At 35.3% G+C, this 26,389-nt stretch overlaps 1 protein-coding gene across 3 annotated transcripts in view; it reads right to left on the bottom strand.

Moving 5' to 3' along the window:
• The window catches only part of NCAM2 (neural cell adhesion molecule 2), a gene marked incomplete at both ends in the record, with an annotated part of 277,979 nt that overhangs the window by 25,969 nt on the left and 225,621 nt on the right, over positions 1–26,389 (bottom strand). For all 3 annotated transcript variants that reach the window (XM_082278750.1, XM_082278751.1, XM_082278752.1), the window contains 3 exons: positions 6,016–6,196; positions 15,228–15,349; positions 17,270–17,389. In XM_082278750.1, coding sequence (XP_082134876.1) covers positions 6,016–6,196; positions 15,228–15,349; positions 17,270–17,389 — 423 coding nt within the window. The remainder of the gene's footprint in view (positions 1–6,015; positions 6,197–15,227; positions 15,350–17,269; positions 17,390–26,389) is intronic.

Below are 26,389 nucleotides of genomic sequence, written 5' to 3'. Positions count from 1 at the left end.
TAGCTCAGGATTATGATCTGAACAAAAAGTCAGACAAAAGCCTTCATTTTCAAGTTCTGATTTTGGAATTATAATATCCTTCAGCCTATTAGAAAATGAGTTAGGTAACTTCACAAGGATAATGCTGCAGCTCTTCCTTGCCTTGGGAATATGATCAGAGCTCCAAGGAGACTGGCATCCCACAGGCTTTCCTTTTTGACTCCTGTATTTTGTTCTTCATTTTAGATTTAGCTAAAACCTTAACTAGTCAGATCTATAGAGACAGACTGAGAAATCCTGTAATGCACGAAGTCATACTGATGCCTTTTCCTGGTCTTAAAATCAAGAGTCATACACAGTGAGAAGGGGAAAAGGGATTTTACCTTGGTATTTACTTTAAGGATCCTTAGGTGCACACGTCCAGGTCATATGCATCAAGATGCACCCCACCCCAGTGTGTGCTTGTGTGTGTCTGTGTTCCCCCCAACCTCGGGTATAACACTATAGGTTTTACTAATCAGCATATCTATCAAAGATTCCCCAATGAGAGGCTCAAGTGAGCCCCCCTCCCCAAGGAACCTTCCCCTGGATGGTTCTATCTTGGTTTACAGAATGTGTTCTGGAGAGGACCTTGGGGTCTGGGGCACACTGATCCCTAACTATGAAGTGTCTAAAATGTTTAGTCTCTTAGCTTGACAAATGAGTCCAAGAATGTAGGCAAAAAGCACTAGGAATACAGAAGTTGTAAAAAGGTATAACAGGGGTGTAAAAGAAAAGGCAAAAATCTTCATGGCATCAATACAAGAGAGATACTAATTATTGACTTAAAATTTCAGATCTGTGGAATGGAAATTTTACCTGTGAAAATCTTTCAAACTTCTTCTGTGTTTTTCTTTTGTGGTTTAAATTTACTGCTGCTCTCCAGGCTGGTGTAAGGATCAAGGGTCACAAAGTTTCAACTACTCTTTTCCAAATCATTCCAGGATTTAGAAGTGTGTGAGGGTTTAATATAATATTTTGCCTACTGTGCTACAGATAATTTTACTTCTATTGTCAGGTAACACTTTATAAAAAATTACAGGAATGTTTTAATTTTGAAGCCTCCATTCTCTGACAAATTTAGTGAAATTGTCAACCATACTAAAAAGTTATTAGAAGCCACAAACTGATGGATGTCTGTGTATGCACACACACACACAGAGACACACACACACAGAGAAAGAGTGTAATCACAAACCACAGACTTAAAATCAGGACAAGCATGAAAAATTCTGCATTTTTTTTCATGGACATTTAAACAGGCAATTTGTAAGCCACAAGTAATGACATTTGGTTCTGGCTCAAGTACCTACTGGCAGCCTTTCTAGCTTTTTCTGTGGAAAGAGAATATAGAAGACTGAAAGTCCCCGCAATTCTCCTAATTTAACTTTTAATGAAACCCAAATATATATACACATACCTGAAGCAATGATAAGATCTACTTTTATTTTTCATTCACATCCAGACCACTGCAGATCCTGTTGTATTTTTGTAAAAAACTACTGATAAAAATCATGCTTGACATGGTGATTATCATCTTTTCTAGTGGTGGTGATGAGAGAAAATACTATGTATTATTGTGCCTCTTTTGCCTTCCACTATATGATTTAAAGTGTGGTGATACACATGCTTGGAAAAAAAAGATAAATGAGATGTTCAAGGGATTAAAACATTTCCAGGCATGGAAATAAAAAATTACTCTTACAGTTCATGCAGTATTGGAAACAAAAAAACCCCCTCAAACAACCAATATCACAAAGTGAGAAAAATGGATCTAAGAGGTTCTTGTTATCCCCGAATGTTTTTCCCATTTTCCCACTATTGCACCAAGTTATTAACTTCTAGTGAAGAAGAAAAAAAACTGTGATAAAACAGAAGTTGTAACCATTTTTAATATATCTACTGCCCTTTCTAAGTAACAACACTGCTGGATAAAAGCCTTTGGAAGATGGCACCTGCATAAATCTGCTGCTAATTTCTGAAAATATATTTAACACTTTCAGAAAGTATCTTTTTTAGCACCTTCATCCATCTTCTTTTAAGATTTAGTATCAACCTGTACGTGTGTTTTTAGGTTGCAACAGTAATGGTTCAGAATGACAACAGATTTGGACACTTTTTGTAGCAGCTGTGGGGTACAAAGACAGGATCCCTGTCTTCTCCCTGTAGAGAAAGAGTGAAAGGGCCCATACACATGGGTTGTAGAGTCAGCTCTGGGAGCTAATGGACTTGGCTGTTTGGGGTTTTTATGGTTGCAGAGGTTAGTCCATGCTCTCCTAACATGGATAAAGAGCTAAAGCATACAGTTCCTTTGAGAATCCCACAGGACTAGAAGCTTAAAAGTACAGAGAAGCCAGAAGAAAATTTTCTAAAATATTACAAATCAGCACTAAAAGTGTGATAAATACTTAACTCAGAGGCAAACACACTGAGGTTAGTATTGTACCTGCCTGCAAGTATTTCCAACTGACATCCCTAGTGAGATTTTGGAACACATAAACTACTACATTTAAGATTGTGTCACTTTTTCTTCAAGCATGATTCTAAAATACATGTTCATATGCCTAAGTGAAATGTGAAATACAAATATAGAATTGTGACCACAAAAAATAACTCCAAAAAGTAGGAAAGAAAATGGTGTGTGTTTATATATGTAGAGATATAATATCCACTAATATACATATATATATGTATATGCATACATGAATAAATTAATACATACAGTTATTTAAAGCAAAATGTTTTAAGAAGGTTTGCTGGGTATTTCTTGAAGTCAGTGCAAGTTTCCATTGATAAACCCTTCAGAAAACCAGGAAACTTTCATTAAAAGGATTACAAATTCTGAGGAACTAATCACAAATGTGGGTGACTCAGTGAATGGACACTGTGTTACAGGCCTAGGAGCAGACAATATGAAATAAAGTAGGTCTACAGTTGAAGGCTGCTGAGGCCAACCATGTGAAAATTTAAAGGAATGTCTGTCTCATTTATTCACTTCCCTGATGCCAGAGAGCAATTTGCAGTCTCAAGCTCTTTCCCAGACCTGAGTATTGTATTATCATGGACTATGACTTGCAGCCAGGAGATGGTACTTGCATGCCTTCCTAGGAAGCAGAAGCTGTGGATTCAGTGCCCACAGGAGTTGTGTATTCACACAAGTAGAGTTTTGGCTTCCAATTCCTGTCTCCAGGGATTACTACTTCTGCCTGATATTCAGTGGCTTTTGAAAGCACAAGCAAGCTCCTTCTGCAGCATTTAGAAGCAAAGTTTTATTTCTTGTGACAACTCCTATTTCCCTGCTAAGCACCCACTGAAGGACAACCAACATATCCTTGCCTCCATCTCCCTTCAGTTCTCTGATTTATTGCGCTAGCTTGCACACACGTCACCAGGATATTATATTATATGTAGCTAACCAACAAGATACTTAGGGAATTCCAAAATTCTCTTTGGAAAAGTAATATTTATGAGACTGCATACATAGGGTCTACAGATTTATTTCTGTTTAAATTTAGAGCCAGAGATAAACACTCAGTTCAGCTGAAGTGCCAGAGATTTAGGCAAACACAGATGAAAACTTTCAGGAGTCTTAGAGGCTTTTCTAATAATTACAATAATAATATGAAAGGAAACCTCAGTTACTGTAGCTACTACGTGAGCACAGGACAAATCATGCAGGTTTCATTCAAAAGTCTATCTAGTTTCATTCTTGTTGCCTATGGTCTTTTTCAAAGTCATCTGTAGATGCCTAGCTGTTAATACCAAAGCCTCAAACAAATAGTGCCTCATCAGAGTTAACTGACAGCAGAAATAATATTTCTGCTCAAACTTAAGCATTTTATACACAAGATCTATGAAGTTTTAATAGATTATATTCATATTTTTGCAGCATTATGTATATTTGTATATAATATTATATTGTGATAATAATATTATGCAATTTCAAAACAAGATAATCATGCTGACTCATGAATATGAACATTAGTGTTCCACTGATTCTAAGTGTCTTTTGACATACTTTTAAAAATTGCCTACAGAATGTCCTTATGATGGGAATTTCACACTCTTTTTCAGGCTTTGAAAAAACAGTTGTCAAGGAAACTAATTAGTTCCACAATCATAATTGCAGTAATGATTCATACAAAGAAGACTTGAAGCTAAATAATGTAACAGACTTCTTACAACTGCTTAGAGGTTACAGGAGAGCAGTGAAAGCAAAAAGCCCCTAAGTAACCATAAAACTGTTTTTAGAGAGAAAATGTTCTATCTTTCTTCTGAAATTAAATTAACTAGGCTACTTTTTACTTGAATGTCTAGACACCACCTATGTTATAGTTTACAGGGGAAAATTAAGTTTCTCTCTTACAGCAGGAGCGGCAATAAGATGGAAGAGTTTATATAATTATGACAGGCTAAAGTTAGATTGCATTGCAAAAGAAGTAAGATTGCTGTTTCAAATATACAAAATTGAAAAATGGCTTATCCCTTCCCTAAGTGAGTTTTTACTTCTTTTTCTACCAGACAAATATTTTCATTTCCTTGGGACAATAAGTTTCCCTACATTTCTTTTTCTCTTTTCTTTTCTTTTCAGTCATGGGAAATTTTATTTCTGAATGATGGCAATCACAAGGCCCTGCCTGTTTAAAAACAAGGACACAGAACCTATTGAGACCCTGAATTTCAATCAAGATGCAAATCAACTTTACTTCAATTCAAGTGCATAAAACAAATATTTGTACTAGAACTAGATCTGAGTCTGTGAATGAATTACAAATGTGTTTGCTATAAATAAAAAGTAGCGATATTCAATATTAAAAATACTGCTATGGAATACTGAAAAATGTTGCAAAGATCTTGAGATAACTTTCCTGAAAATATATTTGAAGAAAACTCACATTAGACAAGAAAAAAAATAGCCAGTTATTTCAAAATTTTTTGGCGGCACACTAGTCCATGACTCATTCCAGCTCATTGGCACTGTACCAATGCTAGATCGATGCTAGTCAGGTGTTCATACTGAAATACAGGTACTGATATGGTTTACATTTTAATATATTTGCCATTATATTTATTTGGCAAGTTTTTTGTTGATTCTAATACTCTAACAGTTTGAAAAATGGGAGTCAGAAAATACTATGTTAGAGGATTTAGAACCTGATTTTTCAAGTGGTAATGATGACACTGAACTAATTTGGAAATTAAAGATAGCAGCTCATAATTTCAATTAAAAGTTTGAAATCTCTTCCTCATACCATTTGCTTTATAAAAATTAAAATTACCCATAATACTTCAGAAATTACCTTATTTTAGGTTTATTGTTAACTAAGGAATATAACATTTTTCCATCAAAATAAAGCCTTATCTTAGGAAGCATTAAAACTCATACACTCACTCAACTAAAATGAAGCTTTTCTTACATGGAATTTCAAACCTTCCTATTTACACACTTAAAAATACGAACAAAGTTTCTATACGTTTCAAATTTTGTAAATCAACCTTACAGAAGACTGTTTGGTCACCATGTTAGAATGAATCATTCAGACGGTGTCTAAACAAGACTATTTGAAGACTTAACCTCATCAGACACTAAAATAAATGCCTTTATTACATGTGTAGCTCAAAGCCCATGTAGAGATGGGACTGAAATTAAGAATTCTAGCAAATAACTGGCTGAACCAGACAACAGGCAGTACAAGGCAACTTAAAAAGCAGGTGTATCTTAAATACTCTATTTCTTGTTAAGTGCCATCAACAGGGTTGAAGAACCAATGTTTCTTCTATACTTAAAAATTACTTTATTACTAAGAGAAAAGGGTCCCATTACAAGGAGACAGGGTCCCATTTAAGTTTCCTGAATCAAATTTTTTGCTGATAATAAAGTCTGGGGTCTCATGGTTTTTTCAGTTCAAGACTTCAGCTACCTTATGCTCAACTACACACAGTGTACTATGAGTTGGAAATAATTCATGGGGAGAAAACATGATGAAAATAACTTACCTGTAATAATGTTGGGCTTTGGTGGCATGCTGAATTCATACAATGTTGGTTCAGAATAACCCAGTCTGTTGGCAGCTGTGATTTGTACTTCATAACCCATGGTCCACTGAAGATGCTCTAAGATGATGTGGTCTCTACTACCCTGTACTTTTTTCTCTAGCCACTGGTCTTCCTTATCTTTCTGTAAAGATGAAAATATTTGTTTCAATTCTCCCAAACTCTTGTACTATATGTCTAAACGCTGTATCTACATGATGCACAAAAATATGGAGTTTCCTTTACCGAAGTTATAAATATTGAAATAATCTAATTTTGGAGTTCTGAGTACTCAGGTTTTTTACAGTTTTGACCACTCCTTATCATGTTTTTACAATGTGGATTTAGAGAATTTTGTGGTCAATCCTTTTAAACTTTCTGGCTTCAATTTATTCTTTGCTCGAATACTGATTTTTATCTTATAGAACAGCATTATATTTTATATTTACATTTTATTATATTTATATCATAAAACACTAAGAATAAATTATGTAAGAAATTTATTTTATACAGACATTTCAATTACATTTTGATCAGTGTTCATTCAAAGAAATTTGCCATTAAACCCAGTCTTAAATTGTTCATGAGTCCAGCTGTGCTTATATCATACATCAGTTATTTAATGAAAATATACACTAATTGTAGCAATATAGGAACATTTTGAAAACCTGGTTGTATGCAAGAATATAAACATCATTGAGAAAGTATGAAGTACTATGCCTACACCTGTGAGTGGATATATGCAAATCTTTAAGACAGCGTTCTAGACAAAAAATGATTCTCATAATTTCTCATAGTTCAGGTAATTAAGACATCTATACAAAAGGAACAAATGAGAACTTAGGTTGCAAACACAATTCTGGCATTTCATAAATCTGAAGTTCTTACCTTTGCAATTGCTCCTTTGAGTGCAAAATGCATTTAATTATTTTTTATATAAGTAGAAATGGCACAATTACTAATAGGTAGAAGGATAAAACAATATATACCGTCACACAACAAAGTCATCTTGATCAAAGGACAACCAATAACACCCAGTAAGAACCCATGCAGTCCTATTCTTACGAGACACTGAGGTACAATAACATGGTAAAAAATATGTCTTGAGAGACAAATCCTGGCCATCCAACCCATACAGCAACACAGACCCAATCAGTGGGTATAAATCATACAGGAGAATTTAAAGCCAAACAAATTTACACTACTTGGAAGTACAGCTGCAAACTACTCAGCAGCTTGTATTTAGGCTCTTTGCTGAAGCATCTTGTGCTTTGCTGATACAGGTCTCAGAGAAAATAGCGTCTAATTTAGAGAGTTCAGGGACCAATCATGCTCCTTATGACTTACTTCTTTTTTGTCCCCAGTCTTCAGAAAATAGAAGACAGACTAACCTCCCTGATGTGCACTGCTGCAGTAATTTATTTGTTATTAGCTCTGAGGATTGACGATTTTTCTGTACTGACTTCACCTTTTCATAAACTTTCCCGCTTTTTCTGCATTAGCATTCATATTGTCACATGATAGTTCTGAGAATGATTAAAATCCAACAAAACTTGTTTTCAGGAGCATTTGCATCCAGGTGAAAGTTCCTACTTGGTGCAGTGATAGACTAATGAAAAACATCAGAATGGTAGATCCATTACAAATCATGAAAAAAACTAAATGCACTGGAGTAAAAACAGTTTGTTCATCATACAGTGAAAATGGTATTTCCTGTAAAGGATATTTTCCCATATTGTGATGGATACTTTCTATTGCAATCACTGTCAGAGACTGAAATATTATAGTTTATGACTTAAACATTTTCTTAAAGGACTTTTAAAACTGTATTACAAAAGCAGCAAAGAAGACTACCAAACCCTGAATGGGGCCCTGAGTGAGGCCTTACACTGCTCACTGATGAAGATAAGATAAAGTAACAACTCAGGGATGGAGACATTCACTGAGCACAAGCTTAACACCTCCAAGGTGGAGACCACAGCCCCAGGGCTATCAGCTGCCAGGCTAAAACAGACCCTTGCACCAAAGGGTGAGGGGAGGAGAGGCTCTGGTCAGAGGCGCAGTGACTGCCCATCCTCCACTGTGCAGAGGAGCCCAGCTGAGGGGTCCTCACCAGGGGAGGGAAGCTTATCCACCGCAGAAGGGGGTGACATGGCCCATCACAGGGGCCCCCCTCAAAGGGGTCCTCACACCCTGAACCAGAGATAATGCAACAGATCCTCAGTGTTGCAAGGAACAGTGTCAAAGCCGGCCCCTGCAAGGGGAGACACGTGGGCGTTCCCACCTGGCCCGCAGCGTATATTAATCCACAAGATTCTGTACTCTGTGATGTGTGGCGGCGTGGCCACACCACCAGCAGACCAGATGGAGAGGAGCAACGAGACGTCGTTGGGACCCTCGGATGGGTGATTTGCTTCCACCTAACCTCTGTCACCTCTCCCTGTTCCCCCACACCCCCCCCACCCCCCCCCCACCCCCCCCACTTCTTTTTTCCATTTCTTTCTCTCTTTCTTTTCCCTTCTCTTTGCCTCCTTTACTGTTAAATAAAATACATCCATTTTTTGGAATCAACATCTAACCTTGTTTGGTTTTAATCTTGTTTCTGGGAATATTTTGAACCTTCTAACTTCCTTCCAGTTTATGCACAGAGACTTAGCTTGCTTTGCTTTTCTGAGTTTAAACCGGATCGTAACAATCACCTGACTTCGCCCTGAGTGAATCCACTTACATTGTCACTATACTACACTCCTTTTACAAATTATCTTTTTGCATAGCACTGCTGAAATAGAAGGAGCTAATACTGATTGCAACATGTATATGAAAATACTCGTTAGTGACATTAGGAATAGCAGTGATACATAGCACCGTATTTTAATTGCTGTTTAAATTGGTGAGGTATGGGAGGAGTTAGAAAAAATACAGATAGATTCCAAAGAATATCAACATGAGAGGAATCAGAAGTTCCCTACATGATCTCAGTATTGTGCACAGACACCATGTGAATATACTGGGGAATTCCAAAGGGCTTCAGAAATACAGAACGACAAAAAATATACTGAATTGGAAACTAAAGATTCAGACTAATACAGTTCCTGCAGGTGAAAAAGAAAGTATTGTAAACAGATATATGACTATATTTTTAAAACAAACTGCAAAAATCTATGTGATGAATAGAATGAGCTTAGGACTTGGAAGGAAAACTGTACATTTCTGTATGAGGCTGAACTTCTGCAGACAGAACAAGTGAAAAGGTGGATGTTCCATAATTTGGTCAGATGAAAAATAATGAATGAGCTGGAATTTAACAGGATGCCTGCATACTCTATGCCAGAGATACCATAATTTAGTTGAAACTGAAGCCAACTGTGTGAATTGAGCTAAATGAAATAAAGTCCAAGCATGAGTGCAAAGACAGAAAGCATTTTATGAAGAGTGACAAACACAAGTTAGGAGGAAGAGGAATAAAGTATCTGGAAAGCAAGGTGTGTTCTAAAGACAAACAGACGAAATCTTCCGAGTACTGTCTGCTTACGGCTTCTTATAGAAGGAAAAAAAAAAAAAAGAAAAAAAAAGAAAAAAAAAAGAACTTCAATGTCCTTCATCATAGCTGTTATTTCAGCTATATTCCATTTTCAAGTACTTTCTCCTACGCAGAGCTCAGTAATGTGTCCACATTTGGTTTACTGTAAGTGTAGAAATGGAAAAAGAGGGATGAGAAGACAAATCATGGGTCTGCCAGGTAAATCTTCCCACAAATCTCCCTGTTTAATATAAGACCCTTTAAATGGTAGCTTAAGGAGCAGAAGAGAGAACCATCATAGATCACTTTGTACCTTATTAGGTTCTTCTGTCATTAATACTTAAAATTTATAGAAAGCTCTCCATATGCAGAGCGTTCTACAACAAAAGGAATGAAGCTTCTAAATTACAAATGGTAGTTTAATTTGGAGGTGAGTTAATAGTAATACCGTCAGTAATCATTAGTATCAAGCAACAAATGCCCACTTACAGAAACTGTGATGGGATCTGCAACCTCAGAGATTAAACTGTTCCTTTATTTACATCTTCTTTTGTTTTATACTATGCAGAAATACTCCTTTACAATTCTGGGGATTTTACTGCCCACTTCCATTACTCTTAAGCCTTATATTAACACCAAAAAAAATCAACCACAAAATCCTCACATCATTATATCTTAAATGTGTATATATTGGCTTTATATAGTTTTGGCTTCATATTTTTTCATACTATAAGCATCAGCTAAATTTATTTAAGAAGAACCTAAGAGCTAGGTTTATAAAACAGCTGTAACTTAACTACCTAAATACCCTGACCAAAAAAATCCAAAACCACCCCCTCCACCCAAACAAACAAAACCACAAAAACAACCAAAAACTAAAAAGAGCAGTGTAAAACTCCAGTCCACCTTGACTTGGCTGCTTCTCAAAATTGAGGGCACACCTGACAACAGTGGAAGTAAAACCCATCCACTGTTTAGGCATCAGTTTACTAGTCTAGAAAATAACATGTTTCACTTTAATGGTTGGTCATCCTACATTGTATCCAAAATCACATTCTCTGGGATCTCATAAAAAGTGAGAAAAAGTGATTAACCCCTGTTGAGCTTTTGATGGGATACCCTCCCTTTTTTGGACTAGGGTGAAAGAGCAGAAGAGGCTGCTGTCCTGCTAAGTTCTTTATTTCATAGTCTCCCAGTTTTCTGAAGGCAGAGTTCAAAGGGGTTACATATTAAGGCCAAGCAGTAACAGCAGCAGCAGCAGCAGCAGCAGCAGCAGCAGCAGCAGGCAAACAGCTAGTAGAAAACAGCTTCTTCTTCTCTAAACTTATAGAAGTGTGGATTGTATTTGTTAATTGACCAATAAGATTAACACATGATTCTAGTTTTTCTTTTCTTAACCTATCCTGGTCTAATTCTAACAGTCGTAAGACTTACACAAGTGTTACATAGGTATTACACAGATTCGCATATATAGTTTCTATCAGCTCGTACTGTTTATGTGAACACTCTATCTGAAAAATGTGAACAGTATAGTTCTATCTATGTTTTATCTAAAGTAAAGAAATTCTGTGAAAAGGTAACACTGTAGCAGTAAAAACTGTGTTTAAGATTTCTTTGCTGAAGCTTTTCAATGTTTAAAGCACTTAGCATATATTTCTACTAAAAGTTAAAAATCTATATTTCTATTTACTTTGGTGTGACTTCATGTACCTCAGCTTACCCAAAGGTTTTAATTCAACCCCTGTGCTTTGGCTTTCCTCTGGGCCTGGGTCCAGAGGTGATCTCACTCCAACAAACCCCCTTCAACTCTTCCCTTATTCTCTATCCTCTCTAAATTGTTGAGCTTAAAGCTCAGCTCAAACAGACTTATTATGGTGGTCCCTGTGATAAAAAAACGGACAGGAGATACCACACTGCCTTGAAAGCTGGCAGGAAAAAATATCAAGAAATCCTCACAGAAGAAAATCTGATAGTTTAAAGCAGTGATTTCACAAGAATTAATTACACTAGGTTGCAGATTTCTAGGTCAGGTTAATATGGGTAATAAAGTTCAGGGGCAAATACTGAACCAAGCACACAACAGCTGATAATGTACATGGTTTTAAAAAGCACAGAAAGTCCAAGGATCTGGCAGGTAGACTGAAACCTATACGTGCAAAAGCATTTACCTGTTTCTTGGTAGATATTTGAGAGAGGGAGCAAATGAGAAATTATCTCCTTAAAAATATTCTATATTTATAAAGTTTGTTGTAGAACCCACCATAAAGCAACAAAATTAACATGTCCTCCATCAACACAGATGATGGAAGAGCGAATGTGCTTCAGAGCAAAACACATAAACTATCAAACTCTTGTCTGCCAAAATTCAGAGCAATAACAGTAACCCTGTCACAGGTCAAAAACAGGTGAGCAACTATCAGGTCTGTAAAAACCAGTCACTTTAGTCAATTTTTCTTGCTTCTACCAAAAGGTTTATAATCATAAAAGAGTGTTATTTTTATTATTCTGTTTTAATTCCAAATATTTACTAAAATTTTTCCTGCCAGGGAAAAACAAAAACAACCCTCCATTCCTCCACCACTCTCTTTTTTTTTCTAGCTTACTGTTGGTATTCTGTGACCTGGAAGTATAGAAATGCTAAGACACCTGTTCAGAACCTTCTTTTTAATCATTATGAAGTAAGTTTAAGCAGTGTCAAACCTTTCCAAAGGCTGCTTTGTAGCCTGCCTTTCTATTGTCTGTTTCTGCCTGGTCAGCTGCCTGCCCTGAGCTGCTGTGACAGCCTCTTCCCTGTATCCTAAATGCTCCTTCCTCCTGGTCCTCTCTATCTCCTCAACTCTCCCCTCCCAGTTTCAATTTATTACTCTGGTACTTGGCAAATACCCCATCAAATAACAGCCATTTGCAAATTCAGTACACATTTCCATAATTTACATGGATAAAAGCTTCACATCTGTTGTGAAACACCAGCACGTCATCATGTGTGCCCCAAACAACTCTGGAAGCACCAAAAGCGGGAAGAACAAAAGGGGGGCTTGAGTTGGCCCCCATCAAAAAAAATATACTTCCTATGAGAACTGTGGTCAGGTGGTCATCTCTGGCATCAGACAGGATGCTTCCCTAGAAAATTCCCATCACTGCTCTTTTCAGCTGGTTACTGGGGAACAATTTTCCCTTGTTTTACTCTCTCCCTTCCTATTCTTTCCTAAGGTAACTCTGAAGCCAACGTATATCATCAGCCTCAGACTCCATCAACAAAGCTTTGTCAGGCTGTCTCGACTTTCTTAGTGCAACAGCGTGAAAAAAAATTGAGGCTGCTACTCATAAAAATTGCACAGTACCTAATTCTCTGGAATACAAAAGAAAATGTCAAGCTGCTTATTATCTGATTGTAGCCAGTAATTCCTGCCCTTAATATGAAGAAACTGATGATAGGAAAGGAATATTCAACAGAATGAAATACATTATTTCCAGAAAAAATAACTTACCAATTGCCCTCAATCAGGCTGCAACATTGCTTTAATATCTTAAAGGCTGTCTTTCCCCCAGTTTTAAAAAATAAATCTGTATAAAACTTAAACATGGGCAAGTTGACTTTTTGAAAAAAAAGCCACTGATGTATTGGTTGTTGTCAAATATGCTCTTCAAAAATGCAAGCAAATACATTGGTCCAGGTGCTAATAATGAGGCTGGCAAGACTTACAGGAAAGCTAATTAACATGACCAGTGGGGAAGATAGAAGATAAGCAGTCAACAAATAATTATGAACTTTAAATAGCATTCATTCTTTCTGACTAAAACACCATAAAATTATTCTGCTTCTTTAGTTGTAGGAAGGCCTTTAATTTAGTCAAATTGCTTTTTCAGTTGAAAGATTATGGAGTTAAGGATTCAGGGTCCAAGTAAAAGCTATCTTCTTCAGCAACCTTTTAAGTTTCCAGTTCCTGCTTAAACTGCACACTTACCTTCCAACACCACACGCGAAAAGTCATCTTTTATGCTATAATATTGTACCTTAGTCAAAACCATAGATCAAAATCAGATTTCCAAAAATTTTTGGGATAGAACCAAAAAAATTCAGCTTATTTTAATCATAAAACCAGATAAAATTCCATATGCTGCATGAATGTATTATTTCTGAGCAGCTTATTTTGTACTCAGTGGTAAATACTTAGAGGCGTTGTAACCTAACTAGGAAGTTCAATCCTGCAAAACTGCATTTTTAACTTGTCTTGTGTATTTTACTACCCTTGTCTTCTTTGCAATTTTTTTTTTTTTTTACGTCAACTGTATTCACTAGACAGAAAGTCATTTAAGAAGGTCAGTTAAGATTTAGGGACCAGTGATAGCAGAATAACTTCTGGTCATTCCCTCAGACTACTCTTAAGAGTGCTACCAAATATTTCTCAATTACTTTGGAGCTACTAATCTTCTTTGGTTATATCTAGCACAGGAGAGTAATTTTACATACCAGGTTTAGCACACAGATAATCCCTGGACTATAGTCAAAAAGTTACATTATAGCAAACATCAGGAAATGTGACAAAAAACTATTACAAGGAACTGTCTTTTCCTCTTTGGTAACATTCCAACAGGTTCTACAGTTAATTTCTCAAAAATTGCTTTTTCTGTGAATAAATACTGTCCTCACTACCTTCCATTTAACATTCCTAGATATCCAATGTTACATTCCCGATTTTTGACACTCCTAATGGACATGAAATTCTTCTCTGGTAAGATGTCTTTTTTACTGGGTCTAGTCAGATAAAAGTTCTACAATTTTCCTGAAAGAACAGGAGGAAATTTTCTAAAAAAATGCACACTTTGGAATTAAACTCATCACTTTTGCCAGCTCTGCAGCTACTTCTTCAACCCAATGATTCCTAAACACAGTACATCAGGAAATGTATTTTAGCTACATTACTACTAATAATATATAAAAAAACCCCACACAACATTTCTTTTTTCAAAAAAATTATACATTGTAGAAAAGCCTGTTTTCTAAACTTGCCAGATTTGATGAGAGAACACCAAAACAGAGCTGTCTAGATGACAGAATGAGAAAAAACTCTGCCTGATGGCTGTCTAACAACAGATATATACTTTGAAACTCATGAAATTCCCAACAATGTGCTGATTATTTGGCTTTTGTAAGATGAGACTTGGAATTCAGGCAGATAGATGATATGAAACATGATCAGCTAATTAATGTCATTTACAATTAATATGGAGCACAGCACTATAGCTTTCTATCAATACAGGTGCATTTACAATAGATTACAAATTTGCTGTTTAAACAACCTTTAAGTATGTAACTTTAATGTTTGCTAATTTACTGTGTTTTTAAAAGCTGGACACAAATGTCCCACTTTTACTATGCAACAGACAAAAGAATATAGGTGTCTTGATAGGAGGAATTTTCAGTTATACCTTTAGGAATAGCAGAGTGCTTTTTTTTTTTTTTTCAATTTTTATTTTATAATCTGGCATCTACAACCTAGTCACAAAAGTAAACATACTATATATTTTTTAAAAAATTATTTTCTGGAACACAATCCACTTTGGTAAATTTCATATAATAGCAACAATTTTCTCTGCATTAAAATCAGATATTAACAAGCATAATTCACTTATTTCGATTAACTGAAATACTTACACTTCTGTATTTGACAATATATTCCAGTATGGGGGCCCCTCCATCATCTTGTTTAGTTATGCTAAGTTTAAAACTCTTGCCACTCTCTGGTTGTCCATGGATTGAAGGGGGGCTTGGCTCCCCTGGACAAGGAAAAACACAGTACATAATAATAATTCAGCAGTGAGATAAATCTTAAATTACAGCTGGGAACTTGTCCATAATCATTTTAATCAAAATCTTAAAATCAATATGATTCATCCAGGCACTACAAAACAGCCTTAATAAGAGTGTTAAATATTGTGCTTGAAATTGTTCTAATATAGATTCCTCATACAAGGAAACAAAATTATGTGAAGTATGAAAGAAATAATTCATTTCTTTGAGACCTTCTGACTTCTGACAGTTTAAAATGTAATTTCCTTCCAAAATAATTTAGTCATCAATTCAGCAAGGCTGGTAAACTGCTACTTACACTGAAATTTAAAAGACACTCTCTTACAGGTAAGCATCCATAACTTTAGCATAACTTTAATCCCATGTGAGATTTCTAAATTGCGAAACAGTTTTTAAAGTAAATTCACTCTCCAATAAATGTGCCACATCAAATTAAATAAAAATTGTCTAAGAATAACTTCGTCTTAGAGAAGTCAATATCAAGAGTAAATGTAGAGAATATTATTTCCAAAACTAAAACCAAGTGTCTTAGCTGTAATGAGAAGATAAAGGTAGTCTTAATCATACAACTAAAATATTAATAGCCACTTTAAGACCCTTTCGTAGTCAAAAATTCACAGATTATCTTTTCTATGTGAAATGCCTATTATATTTTTTTAAAAGAGATCCTAAATTAACATATACTGAAGTGCCTTATCTTCAAAATATCTGTAAATGTGCATTCACCCAGAGAGGTACAGTTCCTTTAAAAATAATTGTATTATTTGTGTTTATCACTTATAAAATAAGGATAAACTTACTTAGATCTCAACATAAAATTTATCTAGCTTTCTATCAGATAACATATAAGTATATATAATGTCTGTCAGTTTCTGATATTCTTCTATCAGGTATATGGATAGGAGTAATAAGAAATTTTTTTTATCTGTCCTGGAATGTATTTAGAATGTCTACATGCTCCAATGAAAAAGAAATGTGAAAGCTGCCAAGTTACTGTTTTGGGACAGAAGAAATGTATAGTGTAATACAATATAACATAACATCATATCATATCATATCATATCATATCATATCACAGAAATATTTTGTATTCTTTGTAGTTACATTACTTTTATTGTTCATTCCCTTAGGGCCAGTATTAGCTACACTGAGTAATGCCCTACTCAGGAAACAGTTCAGTTGCAACAGATTTATGACAGACTGGTCTGGCAGTAGCTGCTGATGTATTCCAATATGTCTGTTTGATTACTATACACTGCCATCTGGTAGGTTCTTTGATTTTATTCTCTCTTTGTATTTAATTTATTTATTATTGTTTCTATTTAAAGATAATTTGAAAAAAATATTTTTCATTTTCCCTTAATATTTAAATCTGAATCTCTGGCCTGGAGTTACTATAAATACAGAATTGTTTTCACAGAATTTCTCATTTGCATGTAGTTGTAGTTAGAACAATTTATTCTCATCATTTCTTCCACAGCTTAAGATTTCTGCTTGAGGCTTGATAATTAAAGAACAATAGCACCATAGTTTAGTGAAGAAATGTCTCCAGAAATGGCCAATTCACTTCTCTTAGACGTGGATAATATCTTGAGTGTTAATGAGAAAAATTCCTTATTTTAATATCTCTCATAGTTTGTGCTTTTTTATATTAAACAAAGACTTTTCTGAATCTCAAAACTGTAAGATAATGGGATAAATTCTCCAATTTAAGTTCATTCATACTTCTTGGGAGGGTGGAATAACAAAACATGATTTCTGAGAAACATGTAATACACTGGGGAGTAGATGATAAACTTCAAACATTTTCTACAGTGAATCATAATTCAAATCTAGAGATATTCTAACAGTAATAATTTTCATTTAATAGCACAAGTATTACTCACGGACAGGTAAGGTCTGAAAGATCTCAATTTTGCTATATTCTCCTTGCCCTTTTCCATTTACAGCAGCTACTTTTATCTCATATGTTGTATTTGGTTCCAAATTGCTCAGAACAACCATTGCTAAAGGAAAGAAAAAAATAAAAGGGAATAAAAATTGAGGAAGTAATAAATTTAAAAAAGGAAAGTAAGGCAATTTCATAATTTGCTTTCTTCACTCACAAACTAACAACTCTCATATTCTGACAGTACATTGGTTTCAAACTTAGCTTTTTTGTTGTGTGCTAGCAGTCCCTTTTTTCATCTGCATAGAACCATTGTTGTGACTGAGCAAGTTACACTTCTGAAGGAATAGTGAAGTCAGTGTTAGAGAAGCAATAAGCAACAGTTAAGGACCTTGACTGGGATTGATATTTTATGTTCAGACTCTGAGCACAGAGTATTGGGTTTGCACACCCAGGTTTTGGTAGTGAGGGTGCTACAGAGGTGGCTTCTGTGAGAAGGTTCCAGAAGCTTCTCCCATGTCTGACAGAGCCAATCCCAGCTGGCTCCAGGATGGACCCACTGCTGGCCAAGTCTGAACCCATCAGTAACATTAGCCCTCTGTGATAACATATTTAAGAAGGAAAAAAGTTATTGTGCAGATGTATTTGTGGCAAGAGAAGAGCAGGATGAGGATATGTGAAAGGAACCCAAGATACCCAAGTCAGTGCAGAAGGAGGGGCAGGAGGTGCTTCAGGAGCCAGAGCTGAGATTCCCCTGCAGCCTGTAGTGCAGCCCATGGAGATGCAGCTGTGCCCCTGCAGCCCGTGGGAGACCATGGGGATGCAGAGATCCACCTGCAACCCATGGAAGAGGCGTACACCAGAGCAGATGGATGCCGAGAAAAGGCTTTGGCCCTGTGGGAAGCCCATGCTGGAACAGGCTCCTGGCAGGGACATGAAGACCTATTCCAGGAGCCCATGCTGGAGCAGGTTTCCTGGTAGGACTTGTGACACTGTGTGGGAACCGTGCTGAAGCAGCCTGTGCCTGAAGGACTGACCCTGGGGAAGAGTGACCCATGCTGGAGAAGTTAATGGAGAACTGTTGCCAATGGGATGGACTCACATCAGTGTAGTTCATGGAGAACTGTCTCCCATGGGAGGGATCCTGAGCTGGAGCAGGAACAATGTGTGATGAACTGGCCATTACTCCCATTCCCCAACTCTATGTGGGAGAGGAGGCAAAGCTGGGAAGGAAGGAGAAGTGGTAGGAAGATGTTTTTAAGATTTCTGTTAGTTCTCATTATCCTGCTCTGATTTTGTCTGATAATATATTCAATAATTTCTCCAAGTTGAGTCTGTTTTGCCCATGATGATAGTTGATGCATGACCTCTCCCTGTCCTTATCTCAACTCATGAGCTTTTTGTTACATGTTCTCTCCCCTGTCCAGTTGCACAGGTGAGTGATAGAGTGGCTGTGGAGGTCAAGTGGTATCCAGCCAGGGTCAACCCATCACACATAGGAGACATGAAACTGGTAAAAAAATTATGGAATTTTCCATCCTCCTCACTGGCAACTGGCATATAATGCGTGTTCCAGCCACCTTCATACAGTTCATAACTAGCCATTTTTCCTTCATGGACAGCAGTATCAACTGTCCTCGATCTACACTCCAAAATGCAGCTACATGCACATTCATGGTGACTTTCTGGTGCTGTGGTCTACCAGCTCAACAGTGTGTTCAAGACCTAAAATGACAGGTGCCTATGATGATCAAAGGAAGAGATCTGAGTTATCTACTGAGGACCTGAAAGAGAATTAGACAGGTTTGTACGTATTTCAGAGGAGATGCATGGAAATACACAAATTAAACGTAATAATAATAAAAAAATTACAAAAACAAACAAACAAAAAAGACTTGGGAAGCAAAGGGGTGGGAATTTAGGACATGATTTCAGAAATCAAGAATGAATTTCTGACAGTGATCATTCGCACAACCTAGCTCTATGATTCTACCTCAAGATGCCATCTGAAGCAGAAAACAGGTAAATTTTGCCAAAAAGCACTAAGAATGCAACAGCAAATCTAGAAGTAAAATCCAGGAAAATAGTGTTGGACTCTGGCAACCTTTATGAGAATACATTATAAATAGTATCATAATACTGTATTTACTAAAAGCAATATTGACTCTGCACTTGGAAATGTTGATCCATGCAGAGCTCTTGGAGCATTACCCTGCCTTTAGAAGAAAGATTCCTTTTATTGTCTCTCCAGCAATTGCCTGCTTGCTTACTGCTGGCTCTGTGATGAGCTCTCCATCTGTCAGATTCATACTGGGGAATGGATGGAAATTAGATGGGCTTGACTAGGAGCACAACAGATTTGTCTTGCCTGGCAAAGCAGGGGCTGTAATGTCTTATAAGTGGATGTAGTAATGTAATACCTTAAAAAAGAGCCAGTAGTATCTCTCACAGTCCCTAGGGAGCCTAATTTTTTCATTAGAAAGGAGTACTTTTTTAGATGCTTTAGGCCTGCTTTTCAAGTTATATATTCCATGAAAGCATAATTATTTCTGTCCACGCTCTTTGTTATTCTTTTCAGTCCAGATTTATTAGAATTTCTATTTCTTTAGTTTCTACAGCAGTTCGACAGAGTTCCCATTAAATGTGAAGATAAAGGGATTTAATGAATTTGGAAAAGCAGTAACTTCTACATTTCACACTCTATTATGGACATTTTGCATGAATTTGCCATTGAAACATAACTGTTTTCTTGTAAATACAGCAGTAGAATTGTATGTCTTCCAGCACGTTTTAGCTTTATCGTTCCATGAGGTTTTAAAATATTGAACTCTAAAGTATAATCATCTTAGGAAAAAATAATGTATCATCATGAGGATAAGAATAGAATTTGGAGACGTAACATTATGTTCTGTTAACATGAAATTTAAAACTTAACTAAGCAGCAACAGTATTTGACTTGCCTTTCAGCCATGATTACTTTCCAAGGATGAATAATTTCAGTGAAAATAAACCTTAGGACATACCAAATATTAGTGCTATTGTAAATGTTTTTAAACTTTAAACAACATAAAAGCACGACTATGAGTCCACATTTAAGAAAATGCAAATGTGCTAACTACATGAAACCTAAGGATCTGATTTTCTAAACACTCCTGGGACCTATAGAAATGAATAAAGCTACTTATATATGCAGTATTTAAAGAATCAGTGTATACTTTAGAATCCCCCGCACAGCACTATGTATCTAGATACAATGACTTTTGCAATTGTATTTGTGGAATTAACTCAGCCATATCTGTTAGCATAATATGTCCTCGAAAACTGGACCTACTTGGTGTAATATGCATATATTATATATATAGGAAAAATTATAACTATGGTCTTCTGAAAAACAAAGAAAAGAACCATTCTGGATTAGAATACTTTAAATACTCCAGTTGTCAAAGAATACTTGGAGTAACTAAGTAAGACTAAGAAGTTGTCTCCCAGAGTGTAACAAAAGTGCAGGACTGAAGAGTAATCTAAGAGAACAGAAAATTTCACTGCTTGGTAGGAGTTTCACATGTTTTAGAATATGTTGAGATTGGAAGAAAATACTTCATAAACTAGTTAAATTTTTTGTCAGCGTGTGTATCTAAGTATAAAATCAGCTTATACATCTTTCCATATACAAATAAATTTTTCTGACAGGAAAATAACCCTGGCCACAATGGATATTTTGATTTCAGCTTGCAGTGATCACTGAAGTAATAGCTGAAAAATTTAAAATAATAATCTGAAAGTAATACAGTACTTTCAGCATATAAATGTGAAAAAACCAGTCCACTGTTTACTACGTGTGCATTATGCCATTGGCATATTTGTTGATGGATATCAAGTTCCAGATACACTGAAAGTGAAATCCCTTTCTTTCAGAGTATCATTTGAAAGTTTCCATTTTCTTCTAGTTGTAGATAGACGAATCAGTAGATATTGTCTTTCTAATCACAGTATCTGCAAGCTTCAGCTGAAGAATTCAATTTCGTAGGTTGATTTTACTGGGATTATTCAAGTAGTGACTAGTTAGATTGAGGAGTAGATTTGGAAGGAATACTCCAAAGAGTGAAAAGCAGAACATTCACTTGTGAACTCTGCAAATTAAATAAATTATCTCATTTAAGTTAGTTAATTAATAAATTAACATGATGCACAACAGCTCAGAGCTTAGTGTTATCCATTTATAAGTGACGCTTTCAGTCTCAAGGTACCCTTGGAGGACATAATGACACAAGAAGTTACCATGTATATTGGTTTTGGTTTAGTATAATATATTAAGACTTTAATTCAAAATTATAACAATTTTTTGACAAGGTATACCACGGATATTGTTGTTTGGTTGTTTTTTTTTTTTTTAATTTTGTCAACCAGAATTTAAAAAGAAACACAGCAACAGAAAATAATTAAGCCTTACTGAATAAAAAATTCAGTTTAACCTATTATGTGACCATAATCCCGAAGTTTAAGCAATATTAAATATAAAGTCCTTCTTTTTATTATTCAGATTCTTGTAATTCGCAAGCAAATCTAATACAGTATAAAAAAACCACAGTACACAACCCCCCCCCCCAGAAATAAATAAGATAGAAAAAAAAAAAAAGCAGAACTTCATATTATTTAAAATACAGTGTGCAAGCATTTCAGCCAGAAACGTTCCTTTTGTTGTCACAGAATTTTAGCTGCTGTCAAAATGAACCATGGGAAAGCAAGATCTAACACAAGATTTGCTGTGAAATAAATTGTACTATAAATCCAAGTCAGTAAAACCAAAACCAGATTCCCCAGCTGCTTCTCTGGTAGGTTGTTTATGTTACTTTATTACAGTGGAATGAGAGGGAAAAGGTCTGGCATATTAAATTGTCTTTTCACTGAAGTGATCTCCCTCAGAAACCTTCTAAGTATGTGATATATTACATAAACCACCACCAAGGAAAAGAAGGTCAGGGGAATTAACAGTACGGTTCCTCTACATTAATCCCAAAGTGGACCTTATATGAGGTTAATTAACAGAAATATCACATTGTCACATTGCTCTGATTGGAGAAGTATCTGCTGCATAGGACAATGTTATTCCAGTTCCAAATTCAATCCCTTGAGGATCTTAGATATAACTGAAGCAGGATATAAATTTACTTTGAAACAAAGTAGCTGAGACATATCATTGCTGAAATAACATCTTCACTCCTATATATCTGAGATTGAAGTGGCAGAGTGAAATTTCTGTCAGAGAAGCATTACAAATTTGAGGATGGTTTGGGTATTTTTTCTTACTTCTTTCCCTTTAATCTGAATCTACATTACTACAGAGGATGAATGCAACCTGAATACTGTGCATGTTAATAAGTGGAGTGTTTTGATTTAACAGCACTTTGCTGCACCTATTATTCATTATTTTACTACTCTCAAGGAAAAACTGACTCCCCTGGAAATACCTGATTCTCTTTCAAAGAAAAAAAATGAATAGTATTTTTATGAAGCTTAAACAGTTTTCTCTTTGTGATGATTACTCGTGTTCTTTTAAGGGCAGGAGAAAAAGTCATGGGAAGAAAACAATGAGAAATTTAAGGTAGTAAAGTATTAAGGTTCTGTACAAATGTCTGAGACTCTTGTAGATGTTACAGAACATAAGGAACTTTGCCCAAAATCTGTCTGCCTGGGATGAGCAACAACTGTTTTGTTTATTCTGTGTGTTTGCACAGTAGGAGGAAGAGTATAAAATCTCTTTTTTCTAGCTGAGCCTCTCAGTTAGCTCACAGAAATATTGACAGAATGAAGTAAGAAATTGCCATGGGGGAGAAATACAGGGGAAAAAAACAAACAAAAAAAAGATTTTGCTACACAATAGACAAAATGTTAATTCATATGCAGAAGCAGCCTGGCTGTCTCAGTTCCATCTGTCTGCCTTGCCCAAATAACAATTAATTTCATAAATACTGATTCAATCATCTGTCTATAAATGTCAGGATTCAGCTAACACAAATAAATGAACTTTAATAATGAAAATATTTCAAGCTGCACATTCTATGAAAAACATGATGATAGCAGATCCTACTGTAAGTGAAATCATTGGCATAAACTGGGGACTATCAAGCTTTAAGTAATTCCCTGAAATACCAGAAACAAATGTAACCATTTTAATAATCAGATAAAATGGTTCTGTTCCAGGAATTTTCATCATTCTTTGCACTAAAATGTATAATTGTTAAAATATTTTGTAATAAAAATTTTAGTGGTTTATTTAACTGTGAATATAAATAATAATCCATGAATAAAGACATACAGTGTAGTAGATCAGGTATAATCAATATAATCTAATTTTCACTAACATGACTAATTTCTTTAAAAAACACTTTTCAGTAGCTGACATTAAAAATGCATTTGTCAAAAATGGCTTTAATATTTTTATTAACATTAATATATAACACATTAAAACACAATTACATGTTAAGCTCCTTTCTTCCATGTATTTAATTTTTAATTTTATTGGGCTGCATTTTGAGATGTCACTATACAAACTGAACCAAAAGTAGCATCCCCATTCAGGGATTTTCTTTGATACCTATTTATATCGAAATAAATCTAATAAGAAAAGATTCAGGACAATTACAGTTACAAAATGCACAGTACTATAAATTAATGAAAATAAAGCAAGCAGGAGTTTACACTAATGTGGATACAAAAATTCTGCTAGCAAGGATTTTCTTGCTATTTTTGAAGTCCGTGAGAGACTTTTCTCTCTCACAGAAGAGGTAGCAGAGTTCTGTAAACAACCAAGCCACCTGCAGCCTTGAGAAGTCTCGTTTATACTATAGTAGAAAAATATTTTGACAATGGATGTTTTAGGATTTTGGGCAATCACCCCAAGGGGTGGCTGATCCTTTTTCCAATTAGACTATGAAGAAAAAAGTCTATAAAAGAGTTTGTAAAATAATTAAATTAATCAATCTTGCTGCAAAATTCCTGCCTGCTGGATCTTCTCTCCTCCTCCCTATGGCTGCAGGACACGGTAATATACCTTAGGGCATTTTTTAATACACTAAAGTGCCTAGAAGAGAGCAAATTTGTGGATTGACAACATAGTTTATAATATATTGGATCAGCATGAATCCAGAAGATGAGTTTTGTCATTTAACAAACTTCAGGTATAATAATGAATATATTTTCTTTAGAAGGTCATTTATTTTAAAAAACACCCTTTGTTCAACTTGTATTTAATCTGAATAATGGCAGAACACAGAGAAAAAAAAAAAAAAAGTCCTGAGGAAAACATTCCTGGAACAAAAGCAATCTATTGAGATAGACCACTGTATCAGTAAACTTTTCACCAATAAACTTTCCACAACTTTATTCAGAACAGAAACACAGTTGCATGAACTGCATATAAAATAAATAATCTATGTAGTGTTTTTTTAAAAAAAAGCATGTATTATTTTTAGGCTATAGGTTTACAAAAAATATTTGTACTCCCAATGATAGAATAGAGCATATTATCTTGATATCTTCTTCACACTTTTCTGTTATACTAATTTGACAATAAAATAGAATATTTCGTGAACAAATCCTACCACTTGTACTGATTAGCGTCCTATCAGCAATCCTGCACCACCAGGATCTAGCTTTGATAGATTTTGTTTCCCATCACCATTACAATGGAATTTATATTCCAGACACACACTCTCTTTACTATCCCTTTCTCCGAGATTTTAGTTAATTATTTCCTTGACATTTATGATGACCAAGCCAGCTGCTTATTAACAAATCTTTGAAAATGCAGTCAATTTCCATAAAAGGCACTTGTAGATATTAAAGGAAAGGTAAATGGAAGTCAAAGCATAGGAAAGGGATAAGAGAAAAGGAAATGGAAGAGGAAAAGGAGAGGAGAAAAAAAGAAAGAATGGATAATTAAAAACTTTTTAAGTACCACTAAATTTAAAGTTCAGGAGAGAGAGTCCTTGAAACAACCGATATTCCCTGTAAGAAGATCTTGTTAAACTAAACAAAGGCATCCTGAAAGAACCAATTCTTTACAGAATTGAATAGGTAAAAATGGAAATACATACTCAGCTTCAAAATCACAAAATTCAAATACATTTCAAAAACAAACTCTCTTTGAATTACCTAACATTTAAAGCGTCAGGTTCTCCTCCCAGTACTCATTAGCCCTTCATTTTATTTATTCAGTAAGTGTTTTAGAACAAGCTTTTAAGAAATACTTTTATAATTTTGTGCGTGTATGTGTGTGCATAGCATTTTCAGTGTTTTGAACTGTTGCAACTTATTGGATAATAACATTCAGCGATGGCTAACAGTTTCCTATTGTAACATTTAGAAGCATTATTTAGTCAATAAAAATTCTGGATCTCATGGAGACTGGTGAAACTTGGCACAGTCCTTAGAAGAAATGACCACACCATTTTTTTTTTTTTTTTTTGGCATGTTCAGACCAGGTATTAGAAATATTGATACACTGGGAGAGATGTGAAGCACTGAAACAGGTTAGACCAAGACAAGAGGGTGAGTAATCTCCATCCTTGAGACTGAGTTAGAAAAAAACCACACCTGACCTGATCAAGGACTGGCAGTAGTATTGATTAAAGCCAGAGGTTGGACCAGATAAATACCAGATATTCCTTCCAACCAAATTTTCTGATTCTATAAATTAAAGGGGAATACTATCTTGGTTCTTGGAACTCCATTTTGCCCTCTGCTATAAAACTATTGAACAATTCTTAATGCAAAGACTTTGCTTGGAGAAGCAGCCAGACACTTGAAAAGGACTACAGTAAAAAGTTTAATGAAACAATAAATGAATACAGTGAAATCAATGGGGATTTGGACTTCTACCAGATATTCCCCCCATAATGTGAAAAGAAAGTATTGTTCAAAATGCTTTCTAACATACAACTAATGTTCTCAGCAGGGTTCATTGTTAAATATTTACGTCACTATAATTGCTGCAATTTTAGTAGTACAAATTACACTGCTAGCTAAAAAATCTGATTAAGTTAAACCTTTCCATTAATCAAATATACTTTCTGTAGACATTAGTTTTAAAATTGTCCTGTAAGAAAAAATTCTAGGC

This window comes from Coloeus monedula (assembly GCF_965178545.1).
Source record: "Coloeus monedula genome assembly, chromosome: 3".
In the NCBI taxonomy this organism is placed as follows: Eukaryota; Metazoa; Chordata; class Aves; order Passeriformes; family Corvidae; genus Coloeus; species Coloeus monedula.
This window is presented reverse-complemented; position numbering and strand designations above follow the sequence as displayed.